The sequence below is a fragment of the Mya arenaria genome, chromosome 3, assembly GCF_026914265.1.
Source record: "Mya arenaria isolate MELC-2E11 chromosome 3, ASM2691426v1".
Classification (NCBI taxonomy): Eukaryota; Metazoa; Mollusca; class Bivalvia; order Myida; family Myidae; genus Mya; species Mya arenaria.
Genome location: NC_069124.1, coordinates 73,949,795 through 73,973,871, shown reverse-complemented (window position 1 = coordinate 73,973,871; position 24,077 = coordinate 73,949,795). Strand labels below are relative to the sequence as shown.

At 35.7% G+C, this 24,077-nt stretch overlaps 1 protein-coding gene across 1 annotated transcript in view; it reads right to left on the bottom strand.

Moving 5' to 3' along the window:
- Positions 1-8,790: 8,790 nt before the first annotated feature.
- LOC128226808 (uncharacterized) overlaps positions 8,791-24,077 on the bottom strand; it is a 37,847-nt gene continuing 22,560 nt past the window's right edge. Inside the window, exons 8-25 of the mRNA XM_052936870.1 lie at positions 23,394-23,439; positions 22,944-23,052; positions 22,280-22,434; positions 20,934-21,132; positions 20,517-20,625; positions 20,126-20,284; positions 19,661-19,892; positions 18,941-19,093; positions 17,927-18,117; positions 17,365-17,632; positions 16,199-16,296; positions 15,892-15,978; positions 15,458-15,681; positions 14,954-15,038; positions 14,540-14,724; positions 14,241-14,313; positions 13,657-13,788; positions 8,791-13,418 (exon numbers count right to left, since the gene is read on the bottom strand). Coding sequence (XP_052792830.1) covers positions 13,305-13,418; positions 13,657-13,788; positions 14,241-14,313; positions 14,540-14,724; positions 14,954-15,038; positions 15,458-15,681; positions 15,892-15,978; positions 16,199-16,296; positions 17,365-17,632; positions 17,927-18,117; positions 18,941-19,093; positions 19,661-19,892; positions 20,126-20,284; positions 20,517-20,625; positions 20,934-21,132; positions 22,280-22,434; positions 22,944-23,052; positions 23,394-23,439 — 2,619 coding nt within the window. The 3' untranslated portion in view covers positions 8,791-13,304. The remainder of the gene's footprint in view (positions 13,419-13,656; positions 13,789-14,240; positions 14,314-14,539; positions 14,725-14,953; positions 15,039-15,457; positions 15,682-15,891; positions 15,979-16,198; positions 16,297-17,364; positions 17,633-17,926; positions 18,118-18,940; positions 19,094-19,660; positions 19,893-20,125; positions 20,285-20,516; positions 20,626-20,933; positions 21,133-22,279; positions 22,435-22,943; positions 23,053-23,393; positions 23,440-24,077) is intronic.

Below are 24,077 nucleotides of genomic sequence, written 5' to 3'. Positions count from 1 at the left end.
TAGTCATTATTTTATAACACATTTGTACTTACTTTCAATTTGTAGAAGCAGATGCGCATTTTTATGACCGGATTAGCGAAACAGAAGTGACACATATGTCCCATATAATGATTTATGGCCTTTGTTTATACAAGCCAGATGATTTTTTGTTTATCCAACATGGCCGACATTTTGACACGTTTTCGAACCATGACCTGTGACGTCAGGCGCGTGATCAATAAAATATAGTTGTATTATTGGTAGTTAATTATAACTTGCAGTATTGTGTAAATTTCCACGAGGAAAACGAGACAGGAATGCCCACAAACCTGCGCAGTCAACGTTTTACGCATCTTTGATACCAGTGACCTTATTTTGCGATTTTTCCGAAATTCTTTAAATAGTAACATAGTGTTTTTTTTAGTGCATTGTATTTATCGATGTTTATACTTCATGAATATGAATTTATAGCGCATAAACAAGCATCAGGTATGAAAATAAATGCCCCTACATTACGAATACGTAGGATTACGTATCTATGAAGCTATGGATAAAACGTTAAGATCCGTATCTATGAAGCTATGGATAGATAAGTAAAATTGCGTATCTATGAAGTAAAGGGTTAAACATAATTTTATGCTGAAATTGAAACATTTGGAATAAAAGGGTTTAATCCATGTGAAAAGTTGAATTATCTTAAACTTACAAAACTTGAAAAACTCTCAGTTTATATGTGCATGAAATTGACAAAGATCTTATTATTTTGTTTGTTTTTGACATATAGATAGAATTGATTTGATCCATTTTTAAAACTGATTAATTCATTGTTTGTTTGATTGATTGATGTTTATTCAGATTAAAACATTCAACATAACAAATTCATTTAAATAAGTAATATGTTGTTATCATCATGACCTTTAAACTAATTTTCATTAAAAAGTTTCAAAAGTCAGCCAGCATGATAATATTACCAAAATTTTACTGAAACAAAAATAGTGAACTTGGCTTGATCCAGTAATAAGGGACTTAAGATTGTTGAAGACACTGTGGCCTGGAGATTATTTCTAATAAACCACCCTGAGTTCTTTTATTTTGTTGGTCTCGCTGTGTGTGTTCTGTGATGAAAGAGGGATACAAAACAAACATTTAGCTAATATAAGATTTAACCGGACTCTGAGCTCATATTTATGTTTTCTTTTTTATTCTTTTGTGTTACATGTATTAGAGTAAGTCTGTAGAATATGCAACACAGGTTGTATGTTGTTGTTGTGATTCAAAACTGTGCAATTTTCGTTGCTGAATGAATGTTAAGTTTACTGTTATTTCCTTTTCTTGATGTTCTATTTATTATTGATCTTGGAATTGTTTGTGTATATTTTGGTGACAAAGGTGCTGTTCTGGTCTCTCCTGGACGCATGTATATTTCCTTGTAAGACTCTTTCTTTTTTTATCAATAAAACACAAAAGTTAACACATATACACTATTGCATTGTGGTCAACCTGGGTTAGATACAGTTAGCAAAGTCCTATATTTCAACCATTTATTTCACATTTCATTGTGACACTGTACAGAAATGAAACAATAATGAAAAAGTGTTGACTTAAAAAATCTTATCTTACACATTTCAGTAGGGAAATATTTTTGACGAAAATCCAGGAACAGCCATATCTGCCCAAAAATCAAAATAGTCGTAAATGTAGTTCATAACAGAAAGGGAAGCATTATCATTGAATCTTTTCACAGCATCACTTATATCATGATTGTGTAATTAATTGAAAAATAGGGTTGTGATATTGTTGTTTGTAATCAATTGTGTGTTTTTTTAGCTCACCTGTCACTTTGTGACAAGGTGAGCTTTTGTGATCTCCTTTTGTCCGTCGTGCGTCGTCCGTCAACAATTTACTTAAAAGACATCTCCTCCTTAACCGCTGGGCCAATATTAATAAAACTTCATAGGGATGTTCCTTGGGTGGTCTTCTATCAAAGTTGTTCAAAGAATTCAATTCCATGCAGAACTCTGGTTGCCATGGCACCCAAAAGGAAAAACTTTAAAAATCTTCTTCTCCCAAACCACAAGGCTTAGGCCGTTGATATTTGGTAGGTAGGATCACCAAATGGTCCTCTACCAAGATTGTTCAAATTATGGCCCTTGGGTCAAAATTGGCCCTGCCCCGGGGGGGGGGGGGGTCATGGGTTTTCTCTATATGTTTATAGTGAAAACTTCAAAAATCTTCTCCTCTGAAATTACTTGGACTAGAGCTTAGATATTTTGCATGATTCATCGTCTAGTGGACCTTTACAAAGATTGTTCAAATGATGGCCTTGGGGTCAAAATTGGCCCCGCCCCGGGGGGTCATGGGTTTTCTCTATATGTTTATAGTGAAAACTTCAAAAATCTTCTCCTCTGAACTTACTTGGCCTAGAGCTTAGATATTTGGCATGATTCATCGTCTAGTGGACCTCTACAAAATTTGTTCAAATTATGGCAATGGGGTCAAAATTGGCCCCGCACCGGGGGGGGGGGGGGTCATGGGTATTCTCTATATGTTTATAGTTAAAACTTCAAAAATCTTCTCCTCTGAACTTACTTGGACTAGAGCTTAGATATTTGGCATGATTCATCGTCTAGTGGACCTTTACAAAGATTGTTCAAATTATGGCCTTGGGGTCAAAATTGGCCCCGCCCCCTTGGGGGGTCATGGGTTTTCTCTATATGTTTATAGTGAAAACTTCAAAAAAAATCTCCTTTGAATTTACTTGGACTAGAGCTTAGATATTTGGCATGATTAATCGTCTAGTGGACCTCTACAAAGATTGTTCAAATTATGGCCTTGGGGTCAAAATTGGCCCCGCCCCGGGGGGTCATGGGTATACTTGATATGTTTACAGTTAAAACTTCAAAAATCTTCTCCTCTTAACTTACTTGGACTAGAGCTTAGATATTTGGCATGATTCATCGTCTAGTGGACCTTTACAAAGATTGTTCAAATTATGGCCTTGGGGGTCAAAATTGGCCCCGCCCCGGGGGGTCATGGGTTTTCTCTATATGTTTATATTAAAAAAAATCAAAAATCACCTCTGAACTTAATTGGCTTAGAGCTTAGATATTTGGCATGATTCATCGTCTAGTGAACCTCTACAAAGATTGTTCAAATTATGGCCTTGGGGTCAAAATTGGCACCCCCCCCCCCCCCCCCCCCCCCCCCCCCCCCCCCGGAGGGTTAGGGTATTCTCTATATGTTTATAGTTAAAACTTCAAAAATCTTCTCCTTTGAACTTACTTGGACTAGAGCTTAGATATTTGGCATGATTCATCGTCTAGTGGACCTCTACAAAGATTGTTTAAATTATGGCCTTGGAGTCAAAATTGGCCCCGCCCCCTTGTGGGGTCATGGGTTTTCTCTATATGTTTATATTGAAAACTTCAAAAATCATCTCCTCTGAACTTACGTGGCTTAGAGCTTAGATATTTGGCATGATTCATCGTCTAGTGGACCTCTACAAAATTTGTTCAAATCATGGCCCTGGGGTCAAAATTGGCCACACCCCGGGGCTGATGGGTTTTCTCTATATGTGTTATAGTGAAAACTTAAAAAATCTTCTCCGAACTCACAAAGACAAGTAACATCTTAATTTAAACTGGATAACATATTTAGTACACATACCAATTTTCAATATGGGCCACATACAACAATTAATAACAAATATACATATATAGATACACACATAAAATCAAGTAGTGACAAGAGCTTAGATATTTGGCATGATATATCATCTAGTTGACTTGTACCAATATTGTTCAATCTTTGGCCCTGGGGTCAAAAAATGGCCCCACCCAGGCGGTCATGGGTTTCCTTAAATATGTATATGATAAAAATCTTCTTCTCCGAAACCAAAAGGCGAAGGCCTTAGATATTTGGTATAAAGCATCGTTTATTGGACCACTATTAAGATTGTTCAAACTTTAGCCCTGGGGTCAAAATTGGCCACGCCCCGTGTTCATAGGCTTAGGTTTTCAATATTTGTATATAATAGAAGCATAAAAAAAAAATTCTCTCCAAATTCACAAGGACTAGAGCTATTTCGCATAAAACATCATTAAGTGGACCTCTACCTTTATTGTCCAAACTTTGGCATTGGGGTAAAAAATGACCCAGACTTCTAAAAAACCTTAACTACTTTGAACCATCCAGATTTCTTATCAAACCAATGTGCAATATATGACAGGTGAGCGATTCAGGGCCATTTGGCCCTCTTGTTAATTGTTTGTGTACATAGAACACACAGTGTTAACACTTTTATATTGATTTAAACAGACATTATATTACAGTGTCGTAGATCATGCAGGCTAGATAGTTTTCAATTACTCATCAATGCATCTGCATTTAATGCTGTTTTGTGCATCACGTATATTCAATTATCATTCCCAATTATGTGTTTCTGTTTGTGTGCATTAATGTTTTATAACCTTGAATAGAATCCATTCATACATCAGATGTGATTAACTTCATCTTCAAATGACAATAAACACTGTTCAATTCATTTGACATCTTATACTTTATTTTATGTACAAAAAAATATTTTGTTGGTCAAACTGTTATCTGTTTCTCTAGTGTCAAAGCGATGGTCACATTCTATGATGTTTAAGAGAATGAAAAATGGTTCTCCAACTTTTGGCCCTGACCTTGTTGGTACGTGGCTGGAGTTAGTCAGATGAAGCAAACATTAATAACTCTCATAAAACCTTTAAACCCTTATGTGGATTTGACCATTACAGTAAGTCACTGGAACAAACACTCTGCACATTGTTATATTCAATCCTCCCATTGGTTAAGAGAATGAGTGAATAAAATAAATGATCTTGCACCTTGAGTTTGAGCTTGACCATGTTTAAAATATAACTGAAGGCTGGATGTGAGGAAGATCTAAGCAAAAGTTTTTTCGAAAGCCCTCACAACTGTTTCGTTTTGAAGCAGACGCGCACTCAAGCAATCACAGAAGGTATGACAACCCCCCGTTAGTAGCCTAGACACAAGATGTTTTTAGTGATTCAGGCAGATATTAAAATGAAAATCACAATACTGGTCGATCATTTATGGGCAATGCCAATAATATAAAAACAAATCTTAAAATATGGAACTAGTTCACTTCATAAAATATATAGCTTAATGGCACACATTGTCAGATACCCCTTGCACTACTTGCGCTATGCTTCGTGGGCATATTGGGGTTGAAAAAACTCGTATATCATGAATACTTAATGAGGCAGTTTCATTGGTTCCACAAGGATCAAATGTGGAAAAATGCACAGACACTCATACTCGGATTCCCGAAAAAAAGTATACTGCTGAAATCTCTAATTGAACTCAGTCCGCAAATTTTAAAACAGCTACCTGGACCACTCACCTGTGGAGACAAATGACAATACAGGATTAATGAAGAGTATTTAATTGTAAATTATGATTTCATTGGAAGAGGGTTGTCCTCCATGCCTCATGCATATGCATTAAATGAGATTGTGTCCGTCAATTTTCCCACAGTATGTATGAAGTGTTACGGAAGGAGTACCATGGTTGCTAATGATGAAGGGCACGTAACTATAATTTTATACAAATAGGTGGTGGCTAATGAGAAATATGCCTACCATTGGTACACTTCATTGTGATCATGACTGTGTAGGTTCAAAACAAACTTCTGCAAAAGCCAATATAGCTGTAAGCAAAAACTAAAATAAAAGGGCACATAACTCTCAAAAGACTTTCACAACTAAAAACAAGTGTCACAGTGGTATCTTTAAGACTGGAAGTTGTTCAATCCACTATCTGCATTTACTGCTTAAATTGTAAAAATCATTTTTAAAGCTGTACTCTCACAGATGTACCATTTTAATAACTGTTTTCTATTTTTTGTCTTGGAAAGAGCGAATTTTTGCGTAATATCTGCAAACCAACGATAAAAGATTGCTGACAAAAGATCAGATCGCCATTTTCATATTTCAGTTCAAAAATTAATGTTTTATAGCTTAACGGTTTAAGAAAAATGCATAAAACATCAATTTTTGAACTTAAATATAAAAATTTGCAATCTAATTTTTTGTCAGCAGTTTGATTAAACTGGTTTCCATAGATTTTCTCGTTCCAAGACAAAAAATAAAAAAGTTATCAAAACGTTCAATCTGTGAGAGTGCAGCTTCAAGGTCATGTTACTTAAAGACAAGTAGATTGTGTAGAAAAAATATATCAGACACTACTACACATTATGCTGGTAGCGTATACCAAATATCAGAGCAAAACCTTTAAAACGGTGCGTTAAGTTTGCCCATCATAGTCTGAAATGTAACAAAAGCTGTCAGAGAGACAGCGTGCTTGACTTTCTGCCGCTTTTAGGTTAAAGGATTGCAAAGTTTTGGTAAAACATGCATAGATCACTGTAAATTAGATTACATGCAAAACATTAACCAGAGTTATCTAACTTGATTAATTAAGTAGGTTGAATGGTGGAGTACATTTGTATAAGGCCTAAAAAAATAAATTGTATGGTTCGGGTAACATGGTCCCCAAGAATAGGTAGGGTAGCTCTGGATTTTTTTTTTTTTTTTAGTTTGGTACAGGTTTGTTTTTGTCCTTTTTCAACAGAATTTCAGTTATATAAGGACATTGCTGAGCATCGCTACAGTTAGGTGGTGTGTCATTGCTAGTTGTGTTGCCATTCGTCACACACCTTCCGAAAGCAAAACATTTTCATAATTAATTGTGACAATACTGACCTACTTCAGCATCTCAAAAACATTTCTCTGCCATTCTCCAAGAAGTAAAGTTAGGAATAAATTATAAACTGTACAAATGGTAACATACCCAGGTTTCAATCCCAGTTTAAAAGAAAGTCACATTTTGTTAGGCACCAGCCTATGTCAGAACTCCCAGTATTTTATATTTCCTTTCAATACTAGTAGTATGTTTGCCCTGCTGCTGTTTTATTTAAACTATTTTTTATGATTGCATCTGACAACATGACAAGTGAAAAGGGTCATGCCTTGTCCTGCAGTGGTGGGTGGGGTATATTAAAATTAGACCGGCATTCAATCTTATGTGTGGGAAAAATTGTACTATTATCCAGAGACATTTTGTTCCATTGTATATACCTTACTCTGAAGAGTGTTAAGTCGGAGAATTTCCTGATAAATTGTTTGACAGGAATATCATACAGCTGTTCTTCATACAAACGGGTCCATGGCCCCTTGTCGGATGTTGTCAATCTCGGATACAGATCCCGGCTCGAACAAAAACATTATCTCTACATCTTTGAAACTCGTCTTGGGTGTTATGAGCTTAAACTCCCGACGTTCTGGAGTGGTTTTTTTTCGCAAGTCGCACCAAAAAAACAGTAGGGTCGGCGATATTTTCCAGGTAGGGTCGGGTGACCCGAACCACACAATTTATTTTTTTAGGCCTAATGTGACAATGGCTCAATGCAGTACATTAAGTTTTGCTGAGATATGAACTTATGTGTGCTTACATGCAAAACCGAATTATATGTCAAATATTAAACCCCCCTTATTTGTATCATATGGAAGATAGATTCATACCAACCTTTTGGGGAAACTCAGTTCCACTAAACACTCTACACTCTGATAGGTAAAACCTATTTTACACTCTCGGACAAGAAAGACAATTATCTAAGATGTATAATCTTACTTTCTTAGTTAGGTAAGATGAATGGGAACAGGTGTGTAAAATTTCAATGCATTTCATTTGGTGTGATATCAACTTAAGTGTGCTTACATGCAAAACCCTAACCAAGATGTTATGCTGACGCTAGGGTGAGTAGTATAGCTCTCCTTAGCCTTCGAATAGTCTAGTTTAAGGGCATGTAACTCTTAAGAAGAGAAGGCTATGGGTCACGAAAAATATGTTGGGCACTACTAACAATTATGTTGGTAATGCGTACAGAGTATAAGATTGTCATCTCTTAAACTGTGGGAGAAGTTTGCTACATAAAGTCAAATATAGCTAGAAATTTGTAAATCATGTTCAAGGGCATGTAACTATGACAAGATATGCCGTTTGTCATAATAGAAATGTTTTTGGCACAACTAAACATAATGGTGGTAAGTGTGTACAAGATTGGCAAACTGTCACAAGATACACCCATCAAATTATGGTTGGACTAACTAATTGAAATATGAAGTGACTGGAGCGACATCTGTGGTCATCAACTTGGCCGAGATCTTCTGACCATACACATTGTTCGAGTTTGGTGATGATTGGATTATAGCTTCTTGATTAACAGTGTGTTTAAGGGTTTATTGGAGTTACACTTTGTGTGCAAGTTTTAATATTGCTATCTGACTTTTGACCCCATGTATGATCTTGACCCTGAAGGAACATGTAATCTGCATGTCATTTCCATACAGTGATCATTGTTTTTTTGTCAACAGTTGTTAAATTATAAAGCAGACACAACATTTGAAGCGGTGCATAAAATGACAAAGCAGCAAATATGCGTTCTGTAAACTTAAGTTATTTTTTAACTCCGTTTTATTATGCATATTGAACAACTTCAGCTTTGTTTTGACTTTTATCTGGTGGATTTGAACAAAGTTGTTGTGATGGTAACAAAATGCTGAAAAAGCAGCGATTTCATTATGATCAGAACTTTTGATGTTCAGTGAAGTTCCATATGTGCACAACTTAAAGAGGAATATCACTCAAACCAATGCATAACATTTTAGGTTTATTCAACAATGTATAGTGATTGCATTTGAATGTATTTTTATTCCCGTATCATTAAAAACAATCAGAACAGTCACAATCAGTTTTAAATCTTTATTTTTGTGTAATCATCACAACAAATTTTATAAATAACAATGAAAATCTGCTCACACAAAATGCTTTGTGACTTAACAGGCAGTATTAAATAAAACTGTTCATACAAATAAGCAATATGAGACTGAGATGATATGATCAACAGAAGAAAATCTACATGCTAAACAGGCTAGAAAAGATAAAAATTATCTCCGGAAAAGTAACAATAAAAATATTTCACAACACATTTAGAACAAGAGCTGTCACAGTATGTGACGAATGCCCCCGATTGTGACATTGACATATGAACAAGGTCAGTACATGAAAAGTTGATCTTGCCTTTCAAATACATATGGCAAGTTATTTTAAATTGCCTCTAAACATAAAAAATACCACCCATAGTTGACAACCGACACTGTTATGTCCTTATATATGCAGCAATCCATTGTGAATAAGCACCCAAGTGTGACCTTGACCTTTGAGGTAGGGGCACGGGTCTTGCACGCGACGCGTCGTCTTGGTATGTGGAACACATGTGGCAAGTTATTTTAAAATCTGTCCATACAAGAGAAAGTTACAGCCGGGACACGACAACCTATACTCTATGTCCTATATGCAGCACTCCATTGTGAATAAAGACTAAGTGTGACCTTGACCTTTGAGGTAGGGACAGGGGTCTTGCACGCGACATGTTGTCTTGGTATATGGAACACATGTGGCAAGTTATTTTAAAATCTGTCCATACATGGGAAAGTAACAGCCCGGACACGACAACCTATACTCTATGTCCTATATGCAGCACTGCATTGTGAATAAACACTAAGTGTGACCTTGACCTTTGAGGTAGGGGCACGGGTCTTGCACGCGACACGTCGTCTTGGTATGTGGAACACATGTGGCAAGTTATTTTAAAATCTGTCCATACAAGGGAAAGTAACAGCCCGGACACGACAACCTATACTCTTTGTCTTATATGCAGCACTCCATTGTGAATAAACACTAAGTGTGACCTTGACCTTTGAGGTAGGGGCACGGGTCTTGCATGCGACACGTCGTCTTGGTATGTGGAACACATGTGGCAAGTTATTTTAAAATCTGTCCATAGAAGGGAAAGTTACAGCCCGGACACGAGTTATTGAGCCGGACACACGGAAGGACGGACGGACGGTGCGATTTTAATATGCCCACCTTTGGATGCATAAAAATAAAACATTGTAAAAAGGAAGTCACCAGACTTAACAATATTGCTGTAATATTTTAGGATTATTTTTTTTATATTTTGTACATAAATGTGAAGCTGAAGGATTTCATGACATAGTAATAAGCCCCTCTGAAGACAGCATTAGTAGTTTTCTAAACACCAAAACTAATGACCAATCATATTGTTAGAAACTGTAAATCATCATTTTTCAAATAGGTTAATAATCATTTTATGTCAAAAACAAAGCATAATGAATCTTGAAACTATCTTAACAGTAAATAGTATTTAATTGGCGTACCTTGTTTTAGAAATCGAAGCTTTAAAAATAAAAGAAGAATGTTTTTTAGTAAACATCAGGTTACAAGTAGAATTAAGATTTGCGTACACTTGTATGGGAACCTTTCCTAGCACCAATATCAGATGTAAATAATTATGATAAGTATGGCAGAATAATAATAGTTTGATAATGCCGGACTACCCTCCCTGAAACTTGTTCTTGATAACAGACACTATTCAGCTAAAACACCTGTGTTCGAATCTCTAAATAGGTAAGTTATACATATACATGTGTTTAAACAAAGATGTCATTTAAAACCTCTGAATCTGAATATATACTTCATTTTCAGGTATTATAAAGAAGATTGCTGGTTAAAACATTAAAATGTTAATAAAATCAATTTTATTTAAAAAACAACACATTCTCCCTCCTTACAAAAAGGCATCCAATTCAACAGAATGTATGAAAGCTGCAAGCATCAAGCTCATATACAAAACAAAATAAATAGCTGCCATTTAAAAATATGCCAGAACATGTAAACAGTATTTACAGATATAAAAGCCAAACATTGTCAATGGCAGTATGTCCAGAATTAAAAATATTTTCAGGTTGTATACTGTGAAATCATTAATGTTCGTGGGGCATTAATGTTCGTGGTTTTCGTGGGTTGGGTGAACCACGAATTCAAGATCCCACGAAATATAAACCCTTTATTCACTTTTTCAATTGCCTTGTTACGTACATACTCTAGTATATTCTTTACAGAGGTCGCAGTATACAGTGTTAAAACCTGTCTCACTGTATAACTTACGATCATTATTCTGTTAATATATTATAACTGCCATTAACAAATAATCAACCAAATCAATTAAATGTGTTTTATGCAGCAAATGACAGCTATAAGCACGTGTCCATACTCGATTTTTTTATTTAATAAAATAATAAATCGATTACTAGTATATTGAAGGTTACTAAGCACCGAACGTGACAATATACGCACCTTTTCGGTGTTTTCACAGTTTGCAAAATTCTTAATTGGCATTCAATGGCTTCCCGTATCTGTTTTTATGATCAGGGTACATCTTCTTTTATTACCTTTATTCCCAATTAAATCGATAAGTGACATGGGTATATGCACTAATTGGCATGTCGTACCACATTAGCGAGTGTCATAAACCGAGTGACGTAGAAGACGGAAATCACGGGCCAGCGCGTGGATATTATGCAGACGATCTAGGACGATCGCATCTTCGATTTTTATTTTTTTTCAAAAATGAAAATCCACGAATTCAAGTACCCACGAAATTGTTTTTTTTCGGCAAACCACGAAATTTCATGCCCACGAACATTAATGATTTCACAGTATATATATGTTGATGGACATTCCAACTTTGTACATCCTATTTAAATGAACACTTGTTTTATATGGAAAATAATTTCTAATACCAAACATAAGTATTGTGAACACAATCTAACAAATGCAAATACAAAACACTCATCTTCATAACCAGTTAACATGTTACCATCAACTATAATATATAACATAATGGCACTCAGTATTTAATCTAGAGACAGTCAATGGTTTTATTCTGGTCAAACTTTGGTGATATAAGACTGCATGTTATATATATTACTATCGGACAACCTGTACATATGTGGTAAATTGAGACAAGTGATACAATGTACATCGTAATACCATTAACAATGACCAAACATCTACAATTCACTAACAACTTTGTTAAGAAAACTTTCTAAAACATAATCTTGCATAGAACTATACTTAACAATGGCAAATTTTATTGCGTCACTCAGAAATTATAACATTATTTCAGAACTGTAACACATTACTTCAATCTCCTTCCAATTCAACAATTATCGAAGGATTGCTGGCTTCAAAATAGAGAGACTATGACATGGCTATGATACAAATTGTTCAAAATGGCATAACACAAATGGCTATGTACAAAACAACTCCCGTTAATATTGCACCCCAGTGTTCTGATCCTTATGGCTGTCTATAGAAAAATATACAATACCTCCTTAAACACAGAATATACATGAACATGACGGATATTTACATTGGCATTGCTGTATTTACAAATCATGGCTAACATACATATTTACAATATTTACATATGTACAGAGATGCTTGGAGCTATTGATATTTTACATTGTACAAATGGTTTTCAGATTTGGCTGATTATTTAACCAACAAGTCAATTATATAATAAATACATGTACAGTCAAACCCTGTTGGCTCCAACTGGCTTGGCTCCAGGTTAATTCGCCAGTCTCCAGGAGTTTCAGCCATCAGGGTTCAACTGTTTGAGTGAAATTTATGCTGAGAAACACAACAAAGTAGCGAATGTACAATTGAACTTGGATCAGAAATTAATATAAAGCAACTCAATGCAAGTTAAGATGGCAAGAGATTATACATCTATGCTAATTGGAAAGTTTTGAGTAATTACTGCAGCAAAATACATGAACCAGTTTTAATCTCCACTCCTAGTTACAATACTTGCTAAGAATATGTATATTTAATTCTACACACACTGCACCTTATATTAGTAATTATTTCCGAAGACTCCAGACAGAGTGTAATCCTTCAATTAGGAAGATAGTGAGATTATAATTAGGTAAATGTCAATAACCCTGGCTAATACAGGTACATCAAGGCAAAGTCTTCGATCATTAAATCAAACTTCAAACAGAAGCTGAGGATCTCATTGTGGTCAAGTGTGGCCATGGCTGGTATTTAATTTATAGGGTAAAATTGTTTGTGTCAGAGGTGAATCAATTCTATTTCATTAAGTGAGCATAAAAGAAACCTTTTAATGAGTAGCACAGCCATGTGTGAAAATGTTAACTTTTGGTGTTCATAAAATGACATAAAATTGACATCTCACTTGAACAATTTTTATTTTATGTTAAAGCTTATAACAATAATTTAAATTGGCAATTAAATGCAAAGTCGTGCTACATTAATAATGAGAACAAGCCATTCGAGAAATGATGTCATCGATATGTAATCAGGGTTGTCTATTGGTGATGAGTGAGCAGGTAGGAGAGGTCATTGCGCTTCTTGCTCGGGGAGGTAATGCCTGTACACAAGGACTCGACTATCTTGTTCACTTTGGCTCGCTTGGTCTGCCTCTGTAACAGAAGCATGGCATTACAGCACTGTTTATTACATGGCACATATGCTTTGGCATCTGGACATGAGCCAGTATACTTTAAATAAACAAAATATCTTTCTGAAAATCAACATCATTAATTGTTTTTTACTAAAATCTGAATAATAATGCAGTTGAGAAAACAAGAAAGTAATGACATTCACATCAACCATCAATATATTTTTCCTTAAATTTAACGTGTGGTAACACCATCTTACCATATTGGGAGTGTTTATCCCCGGCTGGACCTTTACTGCAGTCTTGCCGTCAGCCTTCCTCTCACCGCCCTCTGTGCTGCTTGTGCTTTTCTCCCGCCAGTTTCGCTTGTAAGACTCTGGAACTTCGTGCGGCTATAATACACCATGAAATATATACCTTTACAGCTGCAGTAAAACTGACGTTTTAAGTTTAAGTATTTTTTTTGTCATGATCTTAAGATAATATTTGTATGACTTTATAGGCATAACGACATTTATTTTTAAGAAATAAACCGATCTCTTTAAGTCCAGTAAGAATTGTTTATCTAGTCGCAGTAATACACAACTTGGTAATTTTGACGCATTGTTGTCATCCACAATATTTTCTCTGTTTAAAAAGTTGCAACTCAATAAAATGATTATGTTATATGAGCTGGTGTTTGTACAGTTTATTTCACTTATAAAATTACTATGTGTTATCATAACATAGTTTTGTCCTATTACTCAAACAATTCATCCAGAAAATTAAAAGAGCACTTTATAAGAAGTTTGTTCATGAAATGCAAATGAAATACTGACAAGTGTCAGCTAGCTCAGACACTTACAGAGTATGTCCTCTTTGGGTTTAATCTCTTTTCATACATTTCAAAGCAATAGGATTTGGTGTTGACAGGTATCCTGAAATCACATAAGCAAAACATGAGACTATCACAGAATGAGACTATCACAGAAAGTGAAACAAGAACATGAGCAATATTATACAGACACCGAACACTTGTTTTACATCGGTACTGTTGTAAATGTTTAGTTTAAACCTGTGATACATCATGAAGTTACAATCTGGAAGTACATTTATGAACTCTAGAAGCATATAACAATGAGGTTGTCAGTAAAATTGTTCAACCTTTGTTTCGGAGAGATCTTGTAGAACAAGTGGAGCGTCTTGTCCATGCGGTATTCACAGATGTAGATGTCATCATCCCGGTGACCCTTGGGGCGACCTTTACAGTAGGTCAGGAGGTCAAGCACGCAGCAGTAGCCAACAATCGAGTCCAGGGGAAATATCTCGTACAGAGGAGTCCGGAATACCTGCAATTTATGTACACAACAGTTTCAGAATTTATTGAAATAAATTCTTACTTTGTTTCTCAACAATGAAATTTGATGATTCCTTTCTGTCATGCAACTGTGAACAAGGCAACAAGAGATTTAAAACCAGCCTCATCAAAACATTTTTATATACTGTTGTTAAGGATGCAAAAAGAAAGAAGATTAGAATACATTAATTATTCAAAAGAATATTGTCACAAAATGTTACCTCATTTGGAAAGAACTTTCTATTTGGCTCATGAAAAGTTTCATGTGGTCTGACATATGTGTGGCCAAAGGCAAACTTTTCTCCCCTGAAAAGAGAAACAAATATTCTTATTTACAACCTGAAATATTCTAAACTAAAACAGCAACCATATTTATGTACAAGTTGTCACTTTATCTTTACAACATTCTATCTGACATTTTTTATACTTTCGAGATAAGTTTCAACTTACAATAAAAGTGTGGTGCAGATATATAGAACATTCTGTTACTGGCAATATTTAAAACTAAAGTGTATTAATAACTTCTGATACCATCAAGATATATAGCTTTTGTCTACGTGTTGTTCTTCTTTTAATCAACACAAATCAATAAAATAAACTAATCTGAATGCAGTACTGTTATGTTCATTTTTCCTTAAGAATATTTTAATCAAATTTTGATATTTACACAATAATTTAAATGGAAACAGTTCTGAGAGGTGAGACATTAAAGACTTTCTCCTTACTTGTCATTCTTCCATAGACGTTCAATCCTAAATATGTCCATCTTGTCCTTGTTGAGTCCGCCCGACTTCTTGTACGAGTACCTCTTTGACTGGTTCTCCTTCATCACATACACACAGGAGCCCAGTCTGATCTGCATGTCGTCCCTCATCAGTGTCATAAAGTACCGGTTCCCGTCATCAGGCATTTCATCCTCGTCATCAGAGTTGGGAACTATCTCAACCTCCTGGTAAAAATATTAGCCTTTCAAATGAACATTCAGTTAACTGACATTTACAAGGAATTCTCAATTTGTTCCTGCTTCTATACAAGTAGTGAGCCATGAAGTGATACATTAACAGTGACAGTAACAGTTTGATTTTTTTAAGTCCATGTTTTACCATATTGTTACGTATTCCTTTCACAAGCTGAATGCCACGCATGTCCTAGTACCTACCCTGTCTATGGGCCGTGGTTCACACTCATCACACAGGTAGTTGTCCTCATCTCCCTTTACCTTCATGCAGTCTGTGTGCTGCCAAATCTACAACAGTACAAGGTAAACATGCATTATAGCAGTCAAGCGCTGGCAAACATATAATCACTTGGTAGCCAGGTTTTCAAAAGGGACGGTAAGGTATAACCTATGACTTTATGACAATAATTTGAGACTAAATTATGAACTTTAAGGGGTCAATTTCTAGATGATCATAGTATATATTCTGAGGTTACTATTCTATTAAATTACCAGTTGCTGTACTCACATAGCATTTCTCACACTGGATCATGAGTCCCTCGTCCTTGTAGATGCCGCAGATACAGCGGATAACTTCCTCCTCTTCATCCTCCACAACCCACTCTCCTGCACAAATACAAGGTCACATGTACACAAACACATGTCATAAATCATCAAGGTAACACATTTTCATACACATCTCATTCAGGGCTTCTAAAAACCGGCAATTTGCTGGTCTAGACTGATTTTAACCAAGCCAGACCGATTTCAGTTTCAAAAACTGTAATTAAAATCGGTCTGGCTTGGTCAAAATCTGAATCGGCTATGCTGGCTCTAGAGCCTTCTTAAGAATTGCCACATTGCAAAAAAATATTGACAGAAAAGACGTCACGAAAATGTGTGACATTTCTATATAATCAGACTATTGAACAGGTCTTTCTTGTTTTTAGGGAGGGGGGGGGGGGGGGGGGGGAGCCCTGATCTCATTAACTATCAAGGTCAAATATACTCATTACCATACACATTTCATAAATTGCCACATATTCACGCACACAGGTGATAAAAGGTTAAGGTCACATATACTTGCACACATATCATAAATGGTCAAGGTCATGTGTACTCACAAACTTGATAAATGGTCAAGGTCTCATATACTCACACACACATATCATAAATGGTCAAGGTCACATGTACTCACAAACATGATAAATGCTCAAGGTCAAGAACTTGCACACATGTAGTAAACGGTCAAAGTCACAAATAATCATAAAAAGGGTCAAAGTCATGCAAACTGTCATAGGTAAAGTATCAAGATCACTAACACTCATATTTCAAAAGATATTTTTATATAACATTCAGTAAATTTTCACAAACAAACTGTTTACTTTAATTAGCGGACAAACTTCAGAAATATTCAATAAATCATCAGCATGCCCTTAAGTAAAATATAAACAATTTGTTCACATCAAATTGATAATGACAAATAATTTCACTTTATAAATTTGATTGAAAACAGTGCATTACTTGCAAATTGGGAAATACATCACTCCTGCTTTCTTTCATTTCAATAACTAACCAATTCCAAGAACTAATAACTGCTAAGGGAATTATATTTTAATATAAAACCCACTCTGTTGATTGTGAAGATGTTTCAGTGTAATAATTTTAAAAGGCTATTTTTTTATCTAAACCTACCTTTATTGTCTGAGACCTCACTGATGTCAGACTCAGATGAGACAGACATGGTGGGCGTGGCAACCTGCATGTTTTCTCCTCCTTCCAAGTCAGACATGGCCCCACCCTGGGGCTCCAACACCGTTCCTGGGCCAGGGTCAGGAACCCTAGCCTCCCCCGCCCCCAGGATCTCCTGTAATTTGTACATCTGGGACTGCTTGGCTGTACTGTACACTGCCCTCAGTTGCCGCATATTGTCACCCATTTTGGACTTCTTACCACAGTAAGTCTGGAATATAAATTTATCAGCCTGGTATTTTCAAGGATATTCAAGATGATACAATAAAATGTTTCTGCAATTTCTTGATTTTATTGAAATGATAACTCAAAAAGGAAAAACAATCCCAGGTTGTAAAGCCATATTAAAAATCTAAGACTCAATTTCAAGTGATGTATATTCTTGAAAATAACACTTACAAATTACTTACCTTGCCACCTCAATCAAAACAACACAATCTTTTATTTTCATATTAAAAAATAATTTTTAGTATATTAATAAAGTATTCAACTTTTGTAAGTGTACCTCAACATTGTTGAAGAGTTTCATGACGTCCTTCTCAAAGTCGTCAAGTGAGGTGTACTCCCCGGAGAGTATTCGGTTCTCTATCATGGTAAGGTCAATGGGCTCCTGGATCACCTGGTAATACCACGGGTGCTTCTTCCGCGCGGGCAGGTGGTACAGGTCCGGGATAGCCAACACATTCTCATCCTCATCTAAAACAAGAGTTCCATTGTGTTCATGAACTCACTGTGAAAGCATGATTTAATTAATACATTATTGTTCAACTTGGACAGTCATAAGATTCGTTATAACTCAATGGCAAAACAATAAGGTTGTCTTCTTCTTGATGTAGATGAATGAATGAATGGTCTTTGATTCGAGAACAAAAACGGTTTAATGGTATTGAAAAGTTCAATGCATAAAGCACCACTGCAATGACCTGATATGTCTGAATTGATATTTTCAGACATTATAACTCATTTTCAGGAGGGAATTACAGATCAGTATATTCAAGAGAAATTAAACATTTTCCTGGGAAGATTGGTAGAAAGAATTGACAAAATAACATGAATGCAAAACGAAACACGATTATTACTTTATTTCCTGGTATCCAGACGGAAAAATGTGACAAAAAATCACTCACACATTTCAACAGACATAATGCACTTGCAAATAAGAAAATAAAGTAGTGAAAAAGTATAAGCATTAAACTAAAGCTTATGCATACAGACTCCGATGCTATGGAACAGAAAGACTGGGTGCCAAAGCTTTCTTTTGTACATCGAAAAGGGGCATAACACAATTTTTTTTAGCCTTTTAAACATCTGTATATTGGCTCAGACAACATTTGTTCTAAGTTTCAAGTGAATATCGTGTACAGATTTAAGTTAAAGCCAATTTTAAAGGCTTTTCATGACAATGCAACCAATGACACCAAGGTAATCTTAATTCCTCTACTGTTCTTGAAAAAAAAATAGACAAGCTCAAAATATTATCAATCAACATCTCAATGACCAAGTCTGCAGTGTTCCATACCTTTAGCAGCAGTGATGGCAGAGAATATTTCACGACACACCCCGGCCAGACGCGCCATCTTGCCCACCTCAAGGTCCTCCTCCGCCACGGTCTGACGTCGGGTCTTCACTGAACGAGACGTCTTCAGGGCTGTCAACTGGGTCGTTATCACATCTACAATGAGGGAACATGACATATGTAACATGTTTTCTTTTGACATTTGATCAATGCTAATCTTCTTTCTTCTCCATTTTTAAAAGTCTCTTTTCAGACAGAAATGTACATTCTTTTTCACCCTGATTCCAAATGAACTGTTTCAGCTCAGAACTGACATCTTCTTCAAAACTTTTATGTCATCACTAGGTGAAATATATCAGACAATCATGATTTAAAAACAAGAGCATACTGGAGCAAATGCCCACATTTTTCTGATCAATTGCCCAAGTTATGGGCTTTATGACACATGTGTATTGTTTCTATCAACTTGTCTACCAAGCAGTTTGTGTTATGGTCATGGATCTGTCATAGAGAACTTTATTTCATCATCCATTTAATAAAACATTTAAAAATGCCTGTTCAGTTTAGAAGTGGTTAATGAAGTAGCCTTAAATTAATGTTCAAGTTCTTTTTTTTTTCTTTTTTCATCCTGACGACACCAAGGCTTAAATAATATGCTGAACCAGAAAAGCTGATAATATTAATACCGTGAGTAATATAGTCAGTAATATACAAAAAAAATACCTTTCTTAGTGAAGTGCGTGCCTTTCACATAGTCCTCCTCGTTGGCATGTTTGTGGACCACCGGTTCCTTGGTGAACTTCTGTCTGAGTTTATCCAGGTTTCTCACCAGGAAAATGGCGTGCATGCGGGCATACAGACGCTCCTTCTTCTTGATGGACAGCTGGGAGATGAATGGGGGGATCAGTTGGTTACCGAACACAGGAGCACTCTGGCTCTGGGCTGCTGACACATGCTGCAAAATAAACAAAAACAAAGCATTTAAACATAAATGGAGATATTGCAAAAGCAGAGATTATGTCTAACTATTTGTTCTAAGATCACAATAATTGATTTTCAATCCAAATTGATCGCATAAATCTTAAAAGCATAAATAGTCAATTCATTAATTTAAAGCAACCCTTTTAATATGTCATAGATAATGTATGAATATACTGGTAACTTTCTGATGTATGACATGAAACAAACCTTGTTGTTTTCGCCAATCTTGTCAGGTCTAACCTTGGACTTTCTTTTGTCCTTCTGATGTTTGCCCTTCACCTTAGAGAGGCCCTTCTCTGCAGCCTTAGCCTTGGTCCGGCCCCCGATTAAACCTCTACACACCTGGCTTCCACACTTGCATATTTGCTGTGAAATCAGAAACAAAAGGTTAAAACTATCCAGTGACAATTAAGGGGGAACTGCTTTACCATATACACAAACTGCTTCAAGATAAATGTAAAAGAGATCAAATTAGCGTTTTAGTTTATTACGCAGCAAGAGAAAATTCATATCTATTATAAAACATTAATTGATATGTGTTAACAATAGAAATCAATACACTATAAAGTAGGGTCCAAATGAAAGGTGTTGTGTGTACCTGTGCATCATGATTGAAGGATTGGAAGTTGTAGTCATACACCAGCTCCGTTCCAGGCTCGATGTCCTTCTGGGCATACAGGCACATGTGATACATACCATTCACATTCCTGCCAAACAAACAAATTGGAAATGAGATCTTTTTTCTTTTGAGACTTTAAAATTGTTCTTAACAGCAATAGCATTTTTGGATTACGGTATGTGCAAAATTGTAAATTCAAATGGCCGGAATGACATCACAACTTTAAGTGAACATTCCAAAAATATTTTTTATGTACGTTTGACATGTAATGTCATAATTGAACTCATATTTAACTTCAAACATTTGTACTAACCATTGAACAGCCACAAAAAATTCTAATTCTAGCACCAAACCATTTTCAAGGTTCAAATAGGCCAGTATGTAAGCCCTGCTCACCATTTCTGCATCTCACAGTTGGGTTCACAGCTGTGGTTGATGAAGCGTGCCACATTACCCATGCGGTACCCATCTATGACCATGCCACCATCTAGATTGAGACAGTAGTGGTGGCACTCCTGGGAGTACTCCTCTGTCATCCGCCGCCGGAACTCCTGCTCACTCACCACCTCGCCCACATACTCCGTCACAAGGTCACCTGTTTATGGACATTTTTAACTTGCGTTGGTTGTCAAATTTCTGTTTAATTTGGTATCAACTGCCTTAAATTTTAAATAATTCATAAACATATTTGATCAACAGTCATGCACAAAACAAGTTTCAAGAAAATCTGCTAACAATGTGGCAGTCTGTAATATGATACCGTGAAATCAATAATGTTCGTTGAACATTAATGTTCGTGGTTTTCGTGGGTGCGGTGATCCACAAATTCAAGATCCCACGAAATATAGTCCTTTTATTCACTTTTTCAATTGCCTTGTTATGTACATACTATGTTATGTACGTACATACTATGTTATGTACGTACATAGTATATTCTTTAGAGAGGTCGCAGTATACCGCTGTATATATCACAGTATATTTTACTATTATTATTTTGTTAATATATTATATTTGCCTTTAACAAATAACAAACTAAATCAATTCATTGTTTTTTTGATGAACCAAATGACAGAAACACTTGCTGTAATGTGTGCTATTCATGAAAATCTCCAGGTTTACAAGATGTGCATGTTGAATGTCGGTACTCGACTTTTTTCTTTAAAGAAATATTTAATCGATTACATTGATTGTTTACTCAACTACATGCACCTTCTCGGTGTGTTCACAGTTTGCAAAACTCTTATTGGTATTCAATGGCTTCGCCTTTCCATATCTGTGATCAGGGTGCATCTTCTTTTCTGACCTTAATTTCCAATTAAATCGATAATTGACATGGGTATATGCACTAATTGGCATGTTGTACCACTATTGCGAGTGTCACAAACCATATGACATAGAAGAGGGAAATCATGTGCCCAGTGCGTGGAGGTTATGCAGACGATTTAGGACGATCGCAGATTCAGAATTTTTTTCAAAAATGAAAAACCACGAATTCAAGTACCCACGAAAATGTAAAATTTCGGAAAACCACGAAATTTCATGCCAACGAATATAAATGATTTCACAGTATTTATTAAATTAAAAAGAAATGCATCTAACATTTTTTCTCAAACTTTGTCTTTAAAAGTAACTAAAAGTGCATCCTTCACCTTTCTATCAAGACAAAAATACAAAATAAATAAAATTTAAATGGTTCATTTGGCTTAGATAAGGATAATATGGAAAAACGCTTAAGAACTAACCGCCCTTGATGGGTTTGATGGTGCGGACACCGAATCCCCGTTCTTTAGTAAGGAACTTCTGGAGTCCAGGGGCAAACTGGCGCTTCTGTATGGCCTGGTTCGAGCAGGCCGGACCACAGGGGCACATGTCTGTGAAACACTCAGAGTATATCAACCTGAAAGCATAGTTGTATTGTTAGTACACAGATATGAATGGTGAAGTAAGGACTTTATTAAAATCATTTTCTGCACGCAACATTTTGTTGTAAATAAAAAAACAACACCATCTTTAATAATCAATACAAGTATATAACTTCATCTTGTGGTGAAAAGATCATAAAATACAAGACACAAAATGTCAGACATATCCAATTTCTGTTTTTACTCTTATTCTACAGCCATAGCCCGATAAGTAACTACAAATATAATACAATAAATGTGTCAAGCTCGGAAATTAGGTTTAGCAAATGACATTTAGGCTCCTATTAAGAGAAGTATGTACAGGAGCAAAGGAATTGCTAATGAAATTCTACAATAATGTTCCACACAGTGATCTCGTTTACCTGAGCAACTAAGGGATAGAGCCAATTCCCCATATGAACATGTTTGTCAATTTCTTTTTATCTCAAAATGAATAAGGCCGACCTTACATTCATAGTGTTGATGCAAGTGTACACATGTATACCTGTTAAGGCAGTCCTCCCCACAACCTTTCGCTCCCTGGCCTAGTGGCACTGAACAGTTACAGGTATGAGCCTCATAAGGGCACGATGGACGCGCATCCACATAGATGTCTGAAATCGGCAGAGGATAAGTTGGCTGAGTAAGATATCGTGAAACAAGGATAATGCTCTGGCCATGCTTACACACAATGGAAAAAGTAATATAATTTGTCTTTTAAAATACCACTGCCAAGATTATAATATCTTTGTATTGAAACTATATAATTTAACATTAATCAATGTGTGAAAAATAATTTTTCAAAAGCCATTATTTCAGTCTCATTTTACATCCTGCTTTCCAAAGTTTGAAGGGCAATATGCCAATTATCATCCATGCTTCATTGTTAATTTATTTATGCAAACTTAATTGAAAGAGGATTTTGCTGCCATTCAAAAACCTAACCCAGACTTACTGTTTCTTATCTTCCTGTACTGCTGCCCATCACCCTTCTTCGGAAGCTATTAATGTAAAAAAAGGAAATAAATAACTGTTTTAAGTCAATAAAGTCATTGGGAATCAAAATTAGAACATGGAAAAGGAGGAACTGTGACAAACACAGACATTATCCATCTCAAGAGATAATTTACCACATAAATTCTCGAGGGAACTATATACTGTTTCGCTTGAAAAGCATTTTAAGAAAAATGAAAGACAATATAATTTATAAATGTTCAACACAACAGGGGATAATTTCTGACAAGAAATTATGATGATGTCTATATGGGGACTGTAGCCAAAAACATAATAAATTTCTGCCTTCAAAAAGAATGCTATGTGCTTTACAAAATGCCCCTGTTCATATTATTTCTTAATAAAACATACTCAGCATACAAAATAATGTCCTTGAGAATCCACATCACAATTATGAGGACAGACATATAAATCACTTAAACACCTAACAATTACGAAAATGTTCTTGTTCTGCCGAGAATAAACCATGGTTATGTACTGGAAATTAAATGTAAAGCAGCTGATGCACAAGGGTAACTGTTCTTCACTCAAAACAACTTATCAAACTTATTTTGTGAATGAATTAGAATTAAACAATAATGCTGCATTAACAAAATCTTGACAGAATCTTCCCAGCTTTCAATGG